Source organism: Artemia sp. Qi Xiang Cuo, chromosome 6, assembly GCF_049724085.1.
Source record: "Artemia sp. Qi Xiang Cuo chromosome 6, ASM4972408v1, whole genome shotgun sequence".
Classification (NCBI taxonomy): domain Eukaryota; kingdom Metazoa; phylum Arthropoda; class Branchiopoda; order Anostraca; family Artemiidae; genus Artemia; species Artemia sp. Qi Xiang Cuo.
In genome coordinates this window covers 77,834,883-77,856,310 of record NC_142799.1, presented here as the reverse complement: position 1 = coordinate 77,856,310, position 21,428 = coordinate 77,834,883, and the positions used below count along the sequence as shown (strand labels likewise).

Below are 21,428 nucleotides of genomic sequence, written 5' to 3'. Positions count from 1 at the left end.
TATATGTAGGTGGTAACCGTAGCACGGGGAATCGAATGGTGCAGTCAGAATTCTCTTATCTCGTACAATTATGAAGATAAAAATGAGACATACACAACTTTTGACCTACCTAACATCCGACAACTGTGATAATCAAAATGGCAGCATGTGCCATTTTGATCGAAAATAACTTATGTATGTGTTATGGGTAAATTTAGCACAAGAAATCGTATAGTGCAGTCAGAATTGCCCTATTTCTTACCGTTACGAAGATAAATAAGAGACATACGCCACTTTTGGACGAGGACAAAACTTCGAAGACTAAAAAGAGACATGCACCACGGACAAACATTTTTCCGTTTTTTGGCTCTTCTGAAAAGTTACAAAAATGGCGTATGTCGCCCTTTTAATTATCACAGCCGTGCTGAACCAACCAAAATCTTTGGTGAAATGGAATATTGAGGTGTTTGTGCGGTGTCACTAGAATGCCTAAAGCTCATATCGGACGTTTTGACACTGCTGAGACAATGCCCGAAAACTCTATGCTAAGCCGTTCTCAAATGGAGAATGAGCAGTATAATGTAGATCAAGAGGATTAAAGTGTGATTGAATGAACCTTGTTCAGCTGATCCTCCCTTTGAGAACAACTTAGAAAACGATTTTTTGTAATTGTTTCAAAGCTGTGAAAATGCCAGATACAACCTTTAGACGTCAAAGTGAGGTTGCATGCAGGGCCATACCCAGGATTTTTTTTTTCGGGGGGATTTTACAAAAGAATCCCCCCCCCTTCCGAAAAAAAAATTACAAAAGAATACTTTAAAAAGGCATCAAAAAAATTTATATTCATTTTCGTTACATTATTTACGAGTCGGGCAAATATTTTGGGGGGGGGAGGGGTCAAAACCCCCTAACCCTGCCCCTGGATACGCCTTGGTTGTATGTATTATCTGTTAGGTTCAAACAAAGGAATAGTTTTTATATATTTTCTGTAGTTATTTTCGTTAGCTATTGGTTCACTGCCACAATTCACTTAAATAAGATTTCTTTTTAATGCAAAAAAAAATTGTATCACAGCCTCGAAGGGCTGAATTCGAATTTCGGGGTTGATAAATAAAAATAGAACAAACAAAAAAAAGCATAAGAAGCAAATAAAACTAAAAGACGGGCAAAAGAATGCCAGAGTTAAAAGCATCAGAATGAAAATCCAATCATTAGTCGTGATTTTAACTGAGATTAGTCATATCATGTTAAAAATATAAAATCGGGTAAAATCAATAAAACATAGAAAATAGAGGTAAATATAAAAAATTAAAAGATACATTAAAAAAGGGAAGGGAAAAAGCGAATAAATACAAAATATAGACTGAACCTGTACCAATTAATATGACGAGGGAAACTTGCGGGATGTCTTATTTATTTTTATTTTATTTATTATATTTATTGTATTTTATTTATTTATATATTATGTTTTATTTATTTTATTTTTTATTATTTCATTTTATTATTGTTTATATTATTTTTCCGAAACGTAGGGACAAAGTCTTTTTTCAGACCTGGAGGTACATCAGCGAACGGTAGACAAGGTAGGCAGAGGCTGAGAAACTGCTTCGGGAGGGCGGAGTCTGGGTGGGGAACGCCTTTCTGAAATTACTTGGTTCTTAAGGAGGTTGGAGCCTTATCACCCAGTTTGACTTCAAATATTATCTCCGGAAAGAGAGAGAGAGAGTTAATTAATAAAAAAGGACCAAAACAAGGCCGTATCCAGGGGGGGGGGTTCAGGCTTTGAACCCCCCTCTGTCCATTTCTTCGTGTGACTCGTTAAAAGGTAACACAAATGGATATAAACAAATTGTTGTTGTGTTTGTAAAGTTTTCTAACCCTTCCCCTCCCGAACAAAAATCCTGGATACTCCTTTGACCAAAATGTATATAAAATGATAATAATAATAAATAATAAAAGTCAATTAACAATTACAACAACCAAACGACAAATGAAAGGCGTGATCTCTTAAATATTATCTTTGAAAAGAAATATAGTCGATTTTTTTTTCTTCAGAGTTCATTATTCTGTAACGCACTTTCACCAAAAAATTATAGGACTGGATAACAGAGCCAACCCCAATCTTCGGCGAAATAGGATATAGATCTGTTTCTATGTTGCCACTGTTACGCCTAAAAGACATTTTCTGACATTTTCACATTGCTGATTTAAATACCGAAATGTGTTACATAAGCTATTCTCAAAGGAAAAATCTGCTGAAACAATATTCAGAGTCAATGGCCTCTGCTTTTGTGTTAGAGAATTTAATTTTTGATTGTCCAAATTTGCTTTTGTTGGGGACAGAGGTTGGGTAGCTATCTAAATATTACGTAAAATTAAGGTTTTCAACTTAGATTTATTATACAAAATTTATGACGGCAAAGGGGTGTCAACCAGAATTGTTTCCTTTTTTATCTTTGTTGAGTTTTCCTTCGTCCTAAAATTTTAATTGAAATGTCTACAAGGCCGAAAGTTTGAAAGCAGACAAGCAATAAAAATAGCCAATTTTTGCGTCAATAATCAATATATCCATATTTTTCCACCAATGTTTATTGTTCTTTTTAAGGTCTCTTTGGTCCAGTCTACTTACCATTAGAAGTATCATTATGTTGCCTTGCCTCTGTCTGCATGACCTGAAAGTCTGTATGAATCTGACACAACAAAATTTACTGATCAAGTTTCAAGTGCCTAACGTTTAAAGTCAAAACCGTCATGTCGGTAATTTTGTTATATTTTTATAGGATCTATTTATCTTGCTTGACTTGCTTGGAACCAGGAACCCGACATTTTATTCCTATTTTGATAGTTCTGATAGTTCATACCAGCGACTAGCTGTAATTGAAGATAAACTCAGAGGTTATAGAGCTATTCCCCAAAATGTCAGCCGAAGGAAGTTTTTTAGCAAAAAAAGAACGTTTGCTGCTATTGAAGACGATCATATTCCATTCTTACAGAGAGGTATATTAAATATTTTTTGGGACTTTTCTATTTTGTGCTATTGTGTCTGTGAAAAATGATTAAAACGGACACTAATTTTTCTAAATTTTCAGATTAAAATTGTTTTTGCTTTTTTTTTATTGCTTTGAATCTTGAAGAAATCTGACTCTATTGTGCAGATTATAAAAAAAAAATAAATTGTGTACACCAAGCTTCAAACTTTCGAAAAGTTTCACATATACTTGTCTCTTCTAGCTAAAACTGTATCTTGGGGAAGGGGAGACCTGGACTTGAGCGCTCATTCTCAGTTATATCAAAACACGCAATTTTAAGGGTCCTTGCCCGGTAATCACAGTGAAGTACTGCGATGATTATCACTATTGGTAATCGACCCTAATTGCCGACATCTACCCCCTACCCCCTCACAAATAACATAAATTAGAATATATTCAAGTTATAAAAAATCAAGAAAACATGTACTTAAATCCATTTTCAAAGGTGTAAAAATTGCATTGAGGATTATTACTATTATGGAACAACTTTGATTGCCAATAGACAACAGTTTACTCTTCATAGATAACAACAGATGAAAATCTAATTTTTAAAACAATCTAAGTTAAAAATTTTTACATATATATATTATGTTTGTATAAAAAATGCTAAAAATAATTTAAAAAAAGAAAGAAACGTGAAATAGAAAAAAGTAAAAGGTGTGCTTTTTAAATTAGCAAAAATTGTAATGACGATAGTCAATATTATTAAGAGCTTATCAAGGATCTGATCTTGAGGGGGGAGGAAGCTTAGGGGTCTTTTATAGTTTGTATTTTGAAGGTCATTTTACGAGTCAGAGAAACATTTCGAGAGAAGGCAGTGGGGGGGGGGGGTATAATTTACGTTTGTAATAATTTCTTAACATGGATCTTTTCTGTTACGCGTATGCCTCTATTTGAAATCTATTAGGAACAAAGTGAACATGCTACTCGATTCCTTTTTGTATGCTCTTGCCAAATATACTAATCAATTCACTTGCAAATTCCCCCCTCCTTATGGTTCATATATATATATATATATATATATATATATATATATATATATATATATATATATATATATATATATATATATATATATATATATATATATATATATATAATATATATATAGCCCTAATAATGTATATATCCGATACGTCAATGCAGTCTTTCGTTTTAGCTCCTATAATAAACTTGTTTGCATTTTATCTCCATGTGATTGAGTACGTAATTTACCAAAAATAACACCTGAAATGTTTTTAAAAAATGGATAATAATAGAAGGAAACATGATAATAAACATGATAATCTGATTAATGAAAGCAGCGTTCGGGTTATAATGTAATATAATATAATAATATAATATATGTAATTTATAATATAATATTATAAAGCAAGGGTTTCAGGATACATTTTAAATAGTGATATACGCATAACAGAAAAGATCAATTTCATATTCTGATTTATTCGAATTGCTTATTTTTCAAAAAAAAAGATTTAAACTATTACGCAAAAGTATTGATGTTAGAAAGTCTGTTGACGAAAGTGCTCGATGTTACTGCCATCTAAATTCTATATTGTCAAGCAAGCTAGATCACAACAGTAAATCGGTCTTCCTTAATTTTTGAAATGAGCGACTAAAAAAGCGCAGCATTAACGTACTGCTTCCACTATCTTAGAATTTCCCGGGGTTTCCCCGTATTTCTCCCAAAAAATTGAGTTCTCCCTGTAATCCCTCCCCCCCACCGAAAATAGCAATAATATAAAATAACGATTTATATTTCGCGTTACCGTTCGTGAATTTATGACTTTAATTTTTGGGGAGATTTCGATTCACGATTCTGTGGAATTCTAGGAAACACCGGAAAGATTGGCGAGAGTCGAAACACTGTGGGTTTATAATACCCAATAAAGCCTATTTGAAATAAAAACACACAAGATTAACAAGCTTTGAATGGTATATTCTCAATACTGCTACTACTACTAACAACTCACCTCAGTACCAAGCTGCCTGTGGCCAACACAGCTACGCACGCTCCTCCTCTATCCCAATCTGTTCAAAGCCTCCCTCTTTAAACCCTCCCAGGAAGTTCCCATTTCCTTTAAACTTTTCTTTATGACAATCTCCCGCCCCAACCGCGGAAGACCTGTTTTCCATTTAGCCCTAGACGGTTGGCCGAAAAGGACAGTCTTTAGCAATCTGTCATCCTTCATCCGAAGAGTGTGCTCTAGCCATCTCAACCTTTTCTATTATTATAGCCCTAGATAGTGGGATTGAACGGCACTCTTCGTACAGCCTATTGTTTGGAATACGGTCAGTAAGTCGAGCACCCAGAGCAATCCGTAGGTAATTGCCTGAGTAGTCTCCTGTGAACTAGGTTGGGTTTAAAAGGTGTGGATGGTCCTGATGGTTTGGGAGGTGTGGTCCCCCTATCAGGTTAGTCTAGTCTTCCGTCCCTAGTTAAACATAGGAGAAATCATAGTGCAGTTTCCTCATCGTGGTAGTCAGGTGGAAACGGCCGGAATTGCCTATCACAATTCTTGCTAGGCCAAACCGCAGAGGGTGCAGTCAGGGAATGGAGACCTGCATGGGTAAATATATTTCCACGAAACGTCCAAATGCAAGTCAATGTAAAGAGTCCAACCCATACTACGGCATCCCCGGCAAGCGATGCGTTGAAGGTTTCATCAGCACCTTCTCTGAAAAATTGGCAAGCTGAGGTACTACTTCGGAAACGTAGACAACCCCTCAGTGTAGGGTGCTGGGACGTCTGATTGATGAAATGCCTGACGATCCAGTCGTGTTTCACGGGGGAATTATTGCGTTACAATATAGACATAATGTACGTTTCAGAAACTCGGATCGACGGCACTGTGGAAGGCTCAGAGATTAAAACTCCTGAGGACGACGCTTCTTTCTCCTTTTTCAACTCCGGGTCCCTTGATGGATCTGCGTATGGTGGAGTGAGCATCATTTTAAGCCCCCTATCAGCGAAGTCACTTCTAGAGTTTGAACCTATCTCACATAGAGTAGCAAGAGCGTGATCCAAAGGCCGCTTTTTCAACATATCAGTTATTGTAGTTTATGCTCCAACCAGAGACGCACCGGAGAGCGAAGCAGATCTTTTTTTTTTTACAAATTTCTAATTTGTACGCTTAAGAAGGTCCCGAAACAAGACTTCATATTTATCGAAGGTGACACTAAAGCCAGAGTTGGGGGAAAAGTATCCAATGCTGAGTTTGCCGTTGGTCACTTCGGTCTTGGGGCTAGATGTAGCAGGGGATCAAGACTTCTTCAGTTTTCCATGGCGAATGATTTGGTCTTTACCAATACCTTATTCAAACACAAGCCCAGCCACAGAGCCAAGTGGCATCCAAGAGATGGTAGAGCAAAAATCCAGATTGATTGTATCCTCATGTCCCGCTATTGGAAATCAGTTGCTACAAAGAGTAGATCGTACATTGGAGCAGATTCAGGCTCGAAACACAGAGTAGGTCATCTTCTAGTCAAGTTAGATCTAAAATTACGACTTGCAGCACGCCCCAAGAGGAAACCTCCACGAAGATTTTAAACCAATCACTTCGATGATCCTAATATACGACAGGCATTCTGCTTAGAGTTGTCTAGCCGCTCTTGAAGCTCTCCAAGTGCAAGCGAATGCTGAGCAAACTAAAAGTTTGCATGAAGATTGGTTGACTATACGCAATACAATCCACGAGGCTGCAGAACCTACGATAGGATACTGCAAAATACTATCCAAGAAATGGATGTCAACATGCACAATTGAGATGGCTGAGCACAAGCAACATATATCAGACAGAAAATTGGAGTTGTTCAAATGCCTGAGAAAAGAATGCCACCAGTCGGCTAAGAATGATAAGAACCAGTACTGGGAGAAAATCGCTGAAGACATGGAAGCCGCTGCCTCTAGATCTGATACCAGGAAGATTTATCAGCTCCTAAAATCAATCAGGAGTAAATCAAATAAGCCTACTAGTACATCTGTTGAAGATGAAAACGGCAAGTTACTCTCGAATAATACCAAAATAATAAATTGCTGGAAGGAGCACTTTGACAAACTACTTAATCAGCGCCAACTCTCCACCAGCAATGGATCAGCGCTGTCATAATCCATTCGTAGCCCTGATGACCTGCAGGAACCAAACTTTCCCAGCAGTATTTAAAATGACGTGAACGTGGCTCCCCCCGCGTTAAATGAAGTCCATTAAGCAATCAACTGCCTTAAAAGCAATAAAGCCCCTGGTCCTGATGCCATTCCGGCTGAACTTTAGAAGTATGGAGGGACAGCACTTGTCAGCAGGCTTCATAAACTAACCTGTCGTATATGGGAAGAAGAGATGGTTCCAGAGGATTGGGGAGACTCTATCATCCTTCCGGTCTTCAAAAAAGGGCTAAAGACAAAATGCAGCAATTATCGCCGGATCTCTCTCATCTGCATTGCTGCTAAAATATTTGTCATAGTGCTACATAACCGTTTTCATATCCCGCGCAACGTAAAGACAAGGCCCAATCAAGTGGGATTCCGCCCAGGCATCGGAACAATTGACCAACTATTCGTCTTAAGAAAAACCCTTGAACCGAGGGCAAAACACCTGAAACCGACAGTGTCTCTATTCATAGATTTTATTTTACAGCTTTTGATTCTGTTCTAAGGGATGGAATCTGAATGGCCATGACAGAGGATGGAGTACCAGACAAGATAGTCAGACTTATCCAAGCATACTACCAGCATACGCGAGCCCAAATTCAGATCGGTGGAGAACTCTCTTCGATGTTCCAAATTGATTTTGGTGTCCGACAGGGATGTATATTGTCTCTCGTCTTATTTAATTTCGTGATTGCTGGATTGTGACCAGAGCAATGACGACCTTTTTAGGCGTTGAAATAAGTCCCAATTTTGTGATCACCGATCTGGACTACGCCGATGATGTTTGCTTGTAGCTGAATCTCGTTCAGAAGCCCAATCTATGCTATCGAAGGTAGCTGAAGAATCCTCTCTGGTCGGCCTGAAAATAAGCCCCCCTAAGACAAAAGTCATGGCGTCTTTTATATCATCTCAAGACCCCCCAATTTCACTAGAACAGTCGCCCATAGACGAGATGCATGAATTCAAGTACCTAGGCTCTCTGGTAGACACCCAACAGGAGGACGCACATCAGAAATACAGTCGAGAATTGCTTTAGCAACTGGAGTCTTCACCCATCTAAATCACTCTCTATTGAACCAGAAAAATGTTCGTCTGAAGACAAGAACAAGGATTTACTAGGCCCTTGTTTGGTCTGTCTTACTATACGGCTGTAGACATTGGCTATGGATATTATCCGGCATTCAAGCCCTCAACTTATTTGACCTTTCATATCTAAGGAGAATCATTGGCATTAAACTCCGTGATCGTGTCAGCAGTGACGAACTCCGAAAAATCTGCCATCAGCGTTGTGATTTGGTCACTATAATTAAGCAAAGAAGACTCCGAAGGTTCGGTCATACACTTCGCTGCCCACACCACACCTTTGTCAATAAAGCCCTCAGATGTACACCTCTTTCGGGATGGTAAAAGCGACATGCGGGACAAAAGAACTTGGCTTGCCTGTATCAAGGCTAACCTAAACCCAATCGGTGGCTTCAAGAAGTATGGACAAAGATGGGAAAAGTTCTGGCTCGAATTGATTGAACCACTCGCAAACGACCGAGACTCTTGGCTTACTACAATGACGAAGCTACTGGACGCCAGGGCAAGTGGCGATGCTCGAGTCCTGCTACAAGTACAAGTAAGTAATTTCTCTGGAAAACATCTAGCAAATCTTCATCTGCTTTTCGGAGCGCCCATGCTTGAGAGCCATATTTGACCACTGTCATCACTGCAGCTTCCAATATTCTATTCTTGGTTTGCAGTCTCATCTTCCTATTTTTCCAAACTTTTTTTAACTGCGAAAAAACACCCTGAGCCTTGGCTATTATACTTTTAACATCTACACTGCTCCCTTAATCTTTACTAATAATACTACCAAGGTAAGCGAAGCCGTCCACCTGATCAATCTTTTCGCTACACAGCGTCACCTATTCTTCTTCACTTATTCCGAGCCTTAGTGACTTATTCTTCTTAACATTTATTTTCAAATCTATTCAGCACCCTGAACTCGCAAAACCTCTAAAACCTCATTTATTTTGCTCACACTTTCATCTACGATTCTCAAATCATCACCATAATCTAAGTCCAGGAGACTTTTTCCTCCCCATTTGATTCCGTAGTCTCCCATTGTCTTTCCTATGCTTCTTAAGACAAAATCCATCAAAATTATCTATATGAAGGGGGATAGAACACAACTCTGCGTGACTCCTGATTTAGTACGAAACCAGCTGCTAACCTCATTTCCTACCCTAACCGCAGCAGTATTGTTCTCGTACATAGCACTAATACACTTGCTCGTAATCTGTAAAACTGAGGACCAAAGGTGTTTGATAACTCAGGCACTTTTCAATTATTAAACCAAAGAGTGAAAATTCGGTCGACATCCTCTACCTTTTCTAAAACCGCACTGTTCTTCTCTTAAAAATTTGTCTACAGTATCTCTCAGTCTAAAAAATTTCATATTACTAAGTAATTTGCTATCTACAGAGACCAGAGTAATGCCTCGATAATTACCACACTCACTCTTGTCACCTTTCTTATACAGTGGTTCAATTAAGGTTTCCATAAAATTACTTCCCCCTTTTCAAAAATCATATTCATAATCTTCACTAACTTATTTCTGACCTCAGAACCACCATATTTAACAAACTCATTTACCACAGTATCAGCACCTGGAGCCTTATTATCTTTTAATCCTTTTAGTACCGTCGCTAATTCTTCCTCACAAAACAAATCTTCCTTCACATCCAAGGTATCATAAACTTTTTCAATTTCCTCTACATCTTTTCCTGCAATTCTATCTCGGTTTAGCACATTTTCAAATTGTGGCCCCGTTCCTATCTTTAACTGGGATTCCCGTTCCTATCTAATTCCAAATTGACTACTCCCTCTCAATTTATTAACATGCCAGTACAGTCTTTCACTATTATGCCGTCTAGCTGCATCTTCCAGATCCGTGGCCTCCACTTCACACCTCCTTAGTTCATATTTTAATTCTTTCTCCACTTTCTTTACCTTCCTTTTGTTTTTATATGATCTGTCTCTCAGATAATTCTTGTACAAGCCCGTTCTCTCAATTAAAGATAAAAAATCTTCACCGATATTCCTAGCTACGGTCCTAACTTTCTTCCCTAAGACACCATCAGCAACTTCACAAATTTTTTCCCTAAAATTATTCCATCCGTCTTCTACATTGTCAAATTTTAAACTCTCTAGTTTAGTATTCAACTGTGTCTGGAATGTTTCTCTCAAATTCTCATCCTGGAGTCTATGAACATTATCACTTTCCGGGAGATAGTTACCCTTCCGAAATTTCAGCTTTAAATTAACCCTGTACACTACCAGATGGTGATCTTTACTTTTAACATCAATAACAGCCCTCCTATATACCCTAGTATCTTGTATTGATCCTGCCAGTCTCGGTTTACAGTAACTTAATCAATAAGGTTTGTCTTACCATCACGTGAATACCATGGTAACTTTTGTGCCATTTTGTGACCAAACACTGTATTGGTTACAACTACATTGTTATACCTACAAAATTGCAACAGTCTGTAGACATTGCTGTTTTCTTTTCATACACCAAATTTAACTAGGCTAGTAAACCATCTATCCCTATTTCTACTGAACTGGGCGTTAAAATCTCCTTATAAAAACACCATATTTCTACCATATTTCATCTGAGTCACAAGTATTTCCGTCAGTCGGTTCTACAGGGGCATATACTACTATAACTGATACTGATTCTCAATATATTCAAGGTATGTTTCTTTTTGGTGAAACTTAGCTGTAGGATAGAAATCATATATGAAAAATAGAAATATACCTTTAGATTCTTCATTCAATGCTCTTTCCGAAAATAATAACCCCATCTGTATATAATTACATTCTGTCTATTCTTGTTTAACATGTATCGTATAAAGCAGTAATGCAGCTGTCTCAAATTCTGAAATAACATTTGTTTTTATATGATGGGGCTCCCCCACACAAAAAAAATTATGCATGCGTGCTAGATTGGGCCCATAGGTTATTTTGGAATTAAATTAAAAATTAACTAATTATATTTTAGCAACTCCCCTCATATATAGAATAATTTCAATTTTTTAAGTTTCACTGTCGTTTGACAAAAATGGTGTTTTTCTTTAATTAATTATTTAATTTTCCCTATATTTGCACTGGTAAAAATTCACTGTTGCTTTTCGTTATTAGATAGATATTGGAAGGAAATTGCCTTTTTTCTAAGAAGTTTTTAGGAGTTGTAATCCATAGCTTTGTGAATTATAGCTTATTTAAATATAAATATTAATTGAAATATATTAATATATTTGCAGCTAGTTTTTTATTTTAGTCATTTAAATTATGCAGTTTTTCTCCTTAATTTTATCACTTTTGATGCCGCTTCAGGTTTATCTCTTATAATAGCAGTAATGACAAGTTAGATGACAGACATAATGATAGACTAATAGTTTTCATGTAAAATCTAACTTTACAGTCTTCATTTTTTTTATCATTTCTTTATATTTTTTTTTTGTTTAATGGGGGGGGCTGGCGGTAGCGTGATTTAAAAGTCAGGGAATGTAGTTGTCAATGTTTCAATTTTTCAGCCATTTTGGACGCTCAGTTTTTATTTGACAGTCGTTTGAGTGAGTCAATGTGAGTCTTTGTGTGAAAATGGAAAAAACAGAGTATCAAGCTGTCATTAAACTTTGTAACATTAGATGTATTTTTGATACACCATTATACGCCTGAAACAAAAATACATTCAAAACAGTGGACTGCAAATTGGGAACTGGCTCCAAAAAAAAACAAATCTGTTTTTTCGGTTGGAAAAGTAATGGCGACGGTTTTTGGGATAGTCATGGAGTTATCATTCTGCTGCATAGCACATTTAATGTGATCCTTACGGGGTCCATGAGATCACTTTATTTTACTTTGGAATTCATTTTCCATTATTTCTTGTGCAATCATTTCTACGTGTCCTTCATTTTAGTTTTTAGTTTGTTATTTCTTCTCTTGTTCTTCTCTTTCTTCTTATTTTTATATTATCTTATTATGCTTCTTATCTTTTTGTTATATAATTTCTTCTCTTTCTTATCCTATTTATTGAATAAGAATCTGGGACACCCTCGCCCGGGGTCATAAATACAGGTCGAGGAGGAAGAAGGTCCCTCAAATGTACGCTCAAAAGGACCCAATGGTTTGTCCACAAGTCCCTTGAATGGTATATCTTCTCCCAGTAATGGGTTAAATTGCATAGTGATGCATAACACCATCGTGGGAGGATCCTGTATAGGAGGACAATTGTGGCAGGGTGTACGATCCAGATCTATTGACAACGGCCTCTGCAAAGGGCTGCCTCGACCTTTTCGGTGTACCTGCAAGACTGGGGACCTTGTGGTGAACTCTGTTCCCACTTGATGAGTGGCGCTCCTCGAGGAAAATATAACCAAGTAAATGATACAGCATTCACACGGGCTTCTGACTAATGGACAATTCTTCTGGGCTTAGTATGTTTTGACGGGTGTATTTGGGGTGAAAACCCTCTACCTAAATAATTTATCTATTATGGGTTTGCCTCCCCGTAGTAGCATAATATTTGTAGGCATGAATACATAATGAATAGGAGGTAATAGGCTTTAGAAAGTCTCTGCATGATTTCGACTCTTCTTGATAGAACAGCATCGCCAAGAGCTGAAAACCATGTTGTGACCAAGATGGGCTCATGACTGCACAAAGCCTCCATTCATGGAGGTCCCAGGGACTTCTTGCTATCCGGTTCTAAGCCGGCTTAAGCACTTCGGTGTAGACTTAAAAAGTTATGTGATCCCCGTCCTGCAGTGGTATCCGGGATCATTGGCTTTCCCTGAGGCCAAAATAATTTCAATGATTTAAAGAACATGAAAATTGGAACTTGGAATGTTACGACGTTAAAAAATGACTATCATATCGACATTTTTACTGACGAATTAAGACGGTTAGAACTGGATTTATTAGGACTTTCAGAAACTCATATCCCAGGGGTAGGAAGCATGACATTAGGTGATAGAGAATTTGTTTACTCAGGCAGGAAGGATGGGGCACATAGACAGGAAGTAGGGTTCCTGATGAATAAGGAAGCTGCTAAGTCTTGTTTTGGCTGGGAAGGTATTAATAATAGAATACTAATTGCTCATTTTATGACTAGAAAGTTCAGGGTTTCAGTTATAGTAGTATACGCCCCTGTAGAACCAACAGACAGAGATACTAGGGACTCGGATGAATTGTATATACAGTTACAGGAGCAAATAGACAAGGTCCTAGGTAGAAATATGACTTTATTGCTGGGAGATTTTAATGCCCAGTTTGTTAGAAATAGGGAAAAATGGTATCCTAGTTTTGGTAAACTTTGTTTTGGAAAAGAAAACAGCAATGGCTTCAAACTGCTAAAATGTTGTAGGTATAAAACTCTGTTTATAACCAGTGCATTTTTGGGTCATAAAATAGCTCATAAGTTAGCATGGTATTCACGTGATGATAAGACAGTAAACCTTATTGGTTATGTTACAGAAAACCAAAGACTGGCAGGATCAATACATGATACTAGGGTATATAGGAGTCCTGTTATTGTTGTTAAAAGTAAAGGTCACCATCTAGTAGTGTCAAGAGTTAATTTAAATCTGAAATATCGGAAGGGTAACTACCTCCCAGGAAGCTATGATGTTGTTAGACTCCAGGATGAGAATTTGAGAGAAACTTTCCAGGAACAGTTGAATACTAAGCTTGAGAGTTTAAAATTTGATAATGTGGAAGAGGGTTGGAATAATTTAAAAAAAATAATTTGTGAAGTTGCTGAAGGTGTTTTAGGGAAGGAATCTAGAACTGCAGCTAAGAATATTAGTAAAAAAGCTTTATGTTTAATAGAAAGGAGAAAGGACTTGTACAAGAATTATCTGAGTGATAGATCATATGAAAACAAAAGAAATGTAAAGAGAGTGGAGAAAGCATTAAAATATGAAGTAAGGAGGTGTGAAGTGGAGGCCATGGATAAATTTTCCGAGGATCTGGAAGATACAGCTAGACGGCATAAAAGTAAAATATTGTACTGGAACGTTAAAAAACTGAGAGGGAGCAGTCAATCCAGACTTGTCCCAGTTAAAGATAGGAATGGGTTCGCAACTAGCGATGAGGAAAAAACTAAAGAGAGATGGGCCGAAAATTTTGAGAACTTGCTTAACCGTGACAGAGGTGCAGAAAAAAATGAAGAGGAAAATCAAAAAGTTTGTGATCCTTTGGATTTGAAGGAAAATTTGTTTTGTCGGGAGTAATTAGAAGAAGTATTAAAAGGGTTAAAGAATAATAAATCTCCAGATGCTCATTAGGTGGTAAGTGAGTTTCGTAAATATGGTGGCGCTGAGGTTAGAAATAAGTTATTGAACATTATGAATATGATTTTTGAAAAAGGGGAAGTACCTAACGATTTTAGGAAAACCTTAATTAAGCCAGTTTATAAGAAAGGTGATAAAAGGCAGTGTGGTAATTATCGAGGCATTAGTCTGGTCTCTGTAGGTAGTAAATTACTTAGTAATAGGATAATTTTTAGACTGAGAGATGCCGTAGAGATGTTTAAGGTTTTAAGAGAAGAGAAGTGCAGATTTAGAAAAGGGAGAGGATGTGTCGACCAAATTTTCACTCTTAGGCTAATAATTGAGAAGTGCCTGAGTTTTCAAACACCTTTGGTCCTCAGTTTTATAGATTATGAGCAAGCGTTCGATTCTGTTGATAAAGGAGCTTTAGGAAAGGTTTAATCGTTGTATGGGATACCAGAAAAATACATTAAAGTGATTAGTGCTATGTACGAGAATAACACTGCAACGGTTAAGGTAGGAAATGAGGTTAGCAGCTGGTTCTGTATTAAATCAGGAGTTAAGCAGGGTTGTGTTCTCTCCCCCTTTATATGGATTATTTTGATGGACTTTGTTTTAAGGAGCACAGGAAAGGCAATGGGAGACCATGGAATCAAATGGGGAGGAAAAAGTCTCCTGGACTTGGATTATGCTGATGATTTAAGCATCCTAGATGAAACCGTGAGCAAAATGAATGAAGTTTTAGAGGTTTTGAGACTTCAGGGTGCTAGAATTGATTTGAAAATTAATGTTAGGAAGATTAAGTCACTAAGGCTAGGAATAAGTGAAGATGAAAAGGTGACGTTGGGTAATGATAAGATTGATCAGTTGGGCAGCTTACCTTACCTTGGTAGTATTATTAGTAAAGATGGTGGGAGCAGTGAAGATGTTAAAAATAGAATAGCCAAGGCTCAGGGTGTTTTTTCACAGTTAAAAAAAGTCTGGAAGAATAGGAAGATAAGTCTGCTAACCAAGATTAGAATATTAGAAGCTACAGTGATTTTGAATTGAATTTATCAAGTGTTTTGGGCAATAGGTTGCATCAAGACTGGGCTGGGTAATTGTAGACAGAGAAAAGCCAAGAAAGATAGTCCAAGTAATTGAGAGGCAAATGTTTAAATGGCTGGGGCACGGGTAAAGCATGGACGCTCCGAAAAGCGGATGAAGATTTGCTAGATGTTTTCCAGAGAAATTGCAGAAGGATTGTTCTGGGTACCCGGCTGACTGACCGTATTTCAAACAATAGGCTGTACGAAAGGTGTGGTTAAATACCGCTCTCTAGGGCTATAATGAAAGAAAGGTTGAGGTGGTTATGGCACGTTGTGTGGATGAAGGATGACAGATTGCCGAAGATTGTTCTTTTCGGCCTACCATCTAGGGCTGAACGGAAAGCAGGTCGTCCCCGTCTGGGGTGGGAGGACGTCATAAAGAAAGATTTAAAGGAAATTGGAACTTCGTGGGCGGGTGTAAAAAGGGAGGCTTTGAATAGATTGGGGTGGAGGAGGATCGTGCGTAGCTGTGTTGGCCTCAGGCGGCTTGGTGCAGCGGTGAGTTGTTAGTAGTAGTAGTAGTAATCAATCCATGAGTCGTAGAACTTTCTGGATTCTATTTCTGATATTATTTTAAGTTTTTTGTGAGATTTTTTTTTTATGAGTCTCTCACGTTTTGTTTTGTACTAACTTGAGATAATTTTTATACTCGCTTTTGTTAGTGTTTTAGAATTTTCTTTTCTACCTTTTTTTTTACTGAAGCATGTCTTTGAAATCAGTGTACATTGCTTTCAAATTCTTTTTAATTATTCCTTAAGCGATGATTCTACGAGCCCTTGTGTTTTCTTTTGTAAAGTATTAGGTCTTTCTTTTCCACTACCCTGCTTGGTCCCTTCTTCCTTTTCCTCAGTGTTTTTTTTTTTCACTATCATCCTTCTTATACAGTTTTTAGAGTCGCTAAAGCTAGTGCACACCATTTGTAGTCAAAGAGTTATTTCTTAAATTCTTACGAATCCTTTTTTGATCATTTCACGAGTCCTTGTATTTTGTTTTGTGAATAATCATGGCTTTCCTTTCTTGGCCCTTCTCCCTGTGTCAGTTCTTCCTCTTTCCTCTTTCTTTTATCCTCTTTACAATCTTTCTACTCAATTACACCTGTCCCTCTTGTGGTCTTATGAGGCAGCACTGCTCTTTTAATAGTTTTCTTACTTTAATTTTTTTTGGTGAATTATTACGTCTTTCCTTTCCACTACTCTGCTTCCTTTTCTAGTCTTTTTTCCTGTTTCTTATTTTCTCTTGTGTTTTGAAGTGTTTTCCTTTTCATTTTAAGAGTTCTTGTATTTTGTTTTGTGAATAGTCGTGTCTTTCCTTTCCTGAATCTGCTCCCTCTTTCTGTTCAATTGCCCTGACCCCTCTTGTGGTCTTGTGAGGAGATATTGCTGTTCTCGTATTTTTCTTAAATAATTTACTTTTATGAATTATTACTCTTTCCTTTCTACTATTCTCCTTTCTTTCCTTCCCGTTGTCTTTCCTGCTCCGTGTTATATTAAGAATTGTTGAAGTTAGTCAAAGGATTTTTTTTTATTTTTGCGAATCCTTATTCAATCATTTTACGTGTCTTTGTATTTTGTTTTGTGGATAATTAAATATTTCCTTTGCTCATACTGCTCCCACTTCCAATTTTTTCTCTTCCCTCTTTCTTTTTTTCTTTCCTCTTTACAGTCTTTCCTTTCCACTACCTGCTCCCTCTTGCGGTCTTATGGGGCAAAGCTTTTGCTTTCTTAGTTGTCTTTCATAATTTTCTTTTACGAACTATTACATATTTCCTTTCGATCTCCATGCTTCTTCATTCATTTCTGCTGTCTCTTTCCTTTTTTCTGTTTTTCTTTTCCAGTACTTCCTATCTTCGACCCTCCTCCCTCTGATATTCTGAATTGTTGAGATTAATAAGAAATGTTTTTTTTTTTTTTAATTAATTTTTGGTTTCTTTCAGGAGTCCGGATTCTTCATGTGATTCCTTCACCATTTCCATCAGTGTGGCATACTAACGCTGATGATGGGAGCGCTATACACTGGGAAACTGTTCAATCTTTAGGTCGAGTCTTTCAAGTATTTGTTGCTGAATATCTAGCACTGCAGCCTGCAGATCTTTCGCCTTAATCTACTACATGCAGTATTATATTAGCAGCGACTGCTCTTTTAACTTTGGTTTTACGGTTCTTAGTGAGTTTATCTTGTAGCCCGGATTTTTTTCCTTTTTTTTACAGTATGTTTTTATCACGTTTTATCGACTATATACTAGTTTTTACCACGGACTGCTCTTCTTTTTTGAACTTTGACTTTGGTGTGTTTACCTAATACCCTTAAAACCTTTTACAAATTTTTTATATTTTCTGAACCTTCTAAATAATTTTAGTTCTTATATTCTGCCTATTGAGGTTTAAGCATCGAATAAATCAGCAAAACTTTGGTTGAAATCGTTTTAACTGCCATCTGACATATTGAATCTGAAATTATTTTTTAGTTCTGAATGTTTGTTAAACTACTGAATTATGAATAATATGATACTTGAGTAAAATCTTGGATGGACTGGTTCTTAGTATCAGCTTGCATGATGTCTGAAGATGAGTAAAAATAATGAAGGTTTTTGATTTTTCTGAATGATAATAATTGGTGCTGAAATTGAATGAAGTACAGAAAGTTTTTAATAGTTTAACATTCTAAAGTTTTTGGAAATGAAATAAGATTGTGAAATATTGTGGCAATTAAATTGTGGCAACTTTAGTGAGTAAGAAATATTTATCGTATATTTTTGTGATAAATTTTTTTTCGCCTTTTTTTCACTTTTGGGGAAATTAAAATTAGAAAATATTTTTTAACACAGAGATTAGAATCAGTGAGATAAGCGCAGAGCGAAAAGAGACTTGCATCAATGAATGGCTTATTAATATACCTAACTTATAACTTCCTAATACGCCTAATTATTATAATTAATATTTTGACTTTTAATTGAAATTTAATGGGGAACCATAAAAGACAGTTTTTCATCTAAACAAAAATTCCATAAAGATACAACCAAATTTCGTTGCATTTTTATATTTTTTCGATTTCTAACGTCACTGCCTTTTACTGAAAAGACCTTTTCTTGAAAATCATTCAAGTGTTGAAATTATTTGAAACTTTGCTGACAGATCGACTTAAATAATTATATTTATGTTGCGTCTTCGTTGGTTGTTATTTATACGAATTTGCAGCATTTTCGCAATTTACGCGCATTACCCCATTACGCTTGAGGGGTAAAAGAACGTCTTTTATTTTCTTGTCTAATATTACTGCCATAATCTCAAAAAGACCTTCTTAAGAATAAATTAAAGCAATAAAAAGGGACCATTTTCAGAAGCAATAGATTAATTGACGTCATTGACGACAATTGACATCAAATATATTGTAAAGTATTTTTACTTCTTTCTCATCTCTTCTGAAATTGCTATTACTCGGTGGTTTATTTTTTTTTCTAATCTGCATTCTTTGCTCTAATTTAGTTTGCTCCCTAATCTGCAGTATGATACCGCCTGCTATCCCCCAATCCAAGAGTTCTAGGTCCATTTTGGATCGATTGAACTGTTCTCGGGACACGTCTGGTCTCTGTCTTATCTCTGCTCGTGTGACAGCAATTTAGCATAACCTAAACATGTTTACAACATTAGTCTATCTCTCTAAATGGAGATATCTCCATCTATCTTGTCTTCAGCTATCTCCCTAACTCTAAGTATACAGTTTCAGTGCCCTAAGTCTTGATCTTTCACATTGTTTGTATTAGTTTTGATGTGGAAGGTCGGCCGATAGGGGGTCATTTGTCACTGACTCGTTGCCATCTTTGAAGCTGTTAAACTAGATAATTGTAAAAATGTTTGACCGGGTGTGACTTTTGTTCCCAAAAGTTGTTTTAAGGGTTAGGAAGTATCCTAAGAAGATTTTCCAGTTTTAAAACCAAACGTCATACAAATGTTTTATTCCAATTTTTCACCTAATTTGCACAGTTATTAGTTTGCCAAGAAACGCACAGACTCCCATCTTCAACAGGCTGCCACACTGCATTGAACTTAAATGTGTTTACTGGTGCTGGATTCACGTATCAAGCACGCACAAATCTGCCATTTCCGTACTAAAGGGCAAATATATCTACTCCTCCAGAGCAGTGGTGCCACCTGTCTTAAAACATTTTAATTACATATATTGTTTAGTATTTTTTATTATACCTGCAGACAGAAAGGGGAGGGGTCTGACATTGGTCTATAGGACCGTCCTCTTGAAACAATTAACAGTGGTTGCCTAAAAGTACCCCCCCCCCCTCCTTCTAAAATTGCGATCCCGAAATTGTTATACCTCTGTATCCTTTTATTTTAAGAATTTATTCCTTATTTAGGTCTTGATTTCGGAAGCATGTTTTAATCCACATATTTTATTTTTAACTATTTAAATTGTTTATAGTTTTTCTGTTTATGCTTCCTAATATTTTTTTTCTGGTGTTTTCTATTGTTTTCCTTTTTGCTTTTAATGTTTTCTAAATTTTTTTTATTGTAGAGAGAGAAAATTATTAAAACAAAATAGCTTAAAATAGATAACAAATAAAATATAACAATTAATTCAATTATTTAATACAATTAATTAATCAGTCCCTAGATATGTAACAATTAATCTGTCCCTATGAGATCCTTTTTAGGGACTAATCTCAAATTTATTGTATTCTTCTTTTTCTAATTTGCCAATGTAATTTAGAGATACATTTTGTTTTCATTGTGAAAAATGTATCCACTTGTTTTGATTTTTATTCATATTTAAGACTTATTCAGTTCTAGAGATACCTTAGGTTTTTGAGATACTTATTCAGTTTTAGAGACTCGTATGTAAGACTTATTCAGTTGTTAGAGTTAATCTTAGGATAGTTCCATTGTAATATTTTCTTTTCTTTAAAATTTGGTTTTTACTACGGTCTAGTTCCATTGTAATATTTTCTTTTCTTTAAAATTTGGTTTTTACTACGGTCTATTATGGATATATTTGAAGTATTATAGTTTCAGCTTATAAAATTATTTTTTCAACTCATCTAGATTATACTTTTTCTTATTTACATCAGTTCAAGTTTAACTTGTTTTAATAGATTCGTTTTATTTTATTTTCTCGCAGAAATAGCCATTGTTTAATTACGATTTTTTTTTTTTTTTTTTTTTTTTTTTTTTTTTTTTGTGTGTGTGTTCGGAAATATCTTTTTTCGTTTGTTTTTGACTTAATGTTCGTGTATTCCAAGTTTTTCTGTTCTTTTGTTCTGATTTTATTTTCGTTTTGCAGTGTACTCTTCCATCCCTTTTTTATTCCAAGCTTTTACGTCATCGTGTCAGACAAATTTCATTCTTGTTTTTTTTGTATTTTATTATTATTTTATTCTTTATTTCACCATGTTTGTGATTTTTTTTTTCTAGGTTCATCATAATGACTGTTATGTAAAAATAAAAATTTAAGAAGTAGTTTAATTGTAAAAGTACCGGACATTTTAAATTGATTTAATACTTTGAGCCGACACATAAATTTGAGTTTATAGAAAAAAATATCAAAAGCATTTGACACGTTTCTCCGATGTTTTCATTTCATCCGCTAAAATATAATATTTTCTAACTGTTTTACTATGAGGAGCACAAGCAGCTGTGGTGCAGCTGTGCAGCACCTCCATCATTTTGGTGCTGCAGTGACTTATTAGTAGTAATAGTAGTAATCTTTTCCTATTTTTCTTTATTAATTTTTTTATTTTTAACGGTTTATTCTTAGCGGTAATTGCGAATATTAATTATCTTATTTTTCTTCTGTTTTCTTTCTTTGCTTTTCTTTTATTCCCTTTCTGTTGCAGGGAACATTTCTCTTTTTC

General features: G+C 36.0%; 1 protein-coding gene across 2 annotated transcripts in view; it reads left to right on the top strand.

The window, feature by feature from the left end:
- Window positions 1-20,708, top strand: part of isoQC (iso Glutaminyl cyclase) — an 85,937-nt gene extending 65,229 nt beyond the window's left edge. For both annotated transcript variants that reach the window (XM_089091219.1, XM_089091220.1), the window contains exons 6-7: window positions 2,760-2,976; window positions 17,502-20,708. In XM_089091219.1, coding sequence (XP_088947345.1) covers window positions 2,760-2,976; window positions 17,502-17,668 — 384 coding nt within the window. In that variant the 3' untranslated portion in view covers window positions 17,669-20,708. The remainder of the gene's footprint in view (window positions 1-2,759; window positions 2,977-17,501) is intronic.
- Window positions 20,709-21,428: the final 720 nt, after the last annotated feature.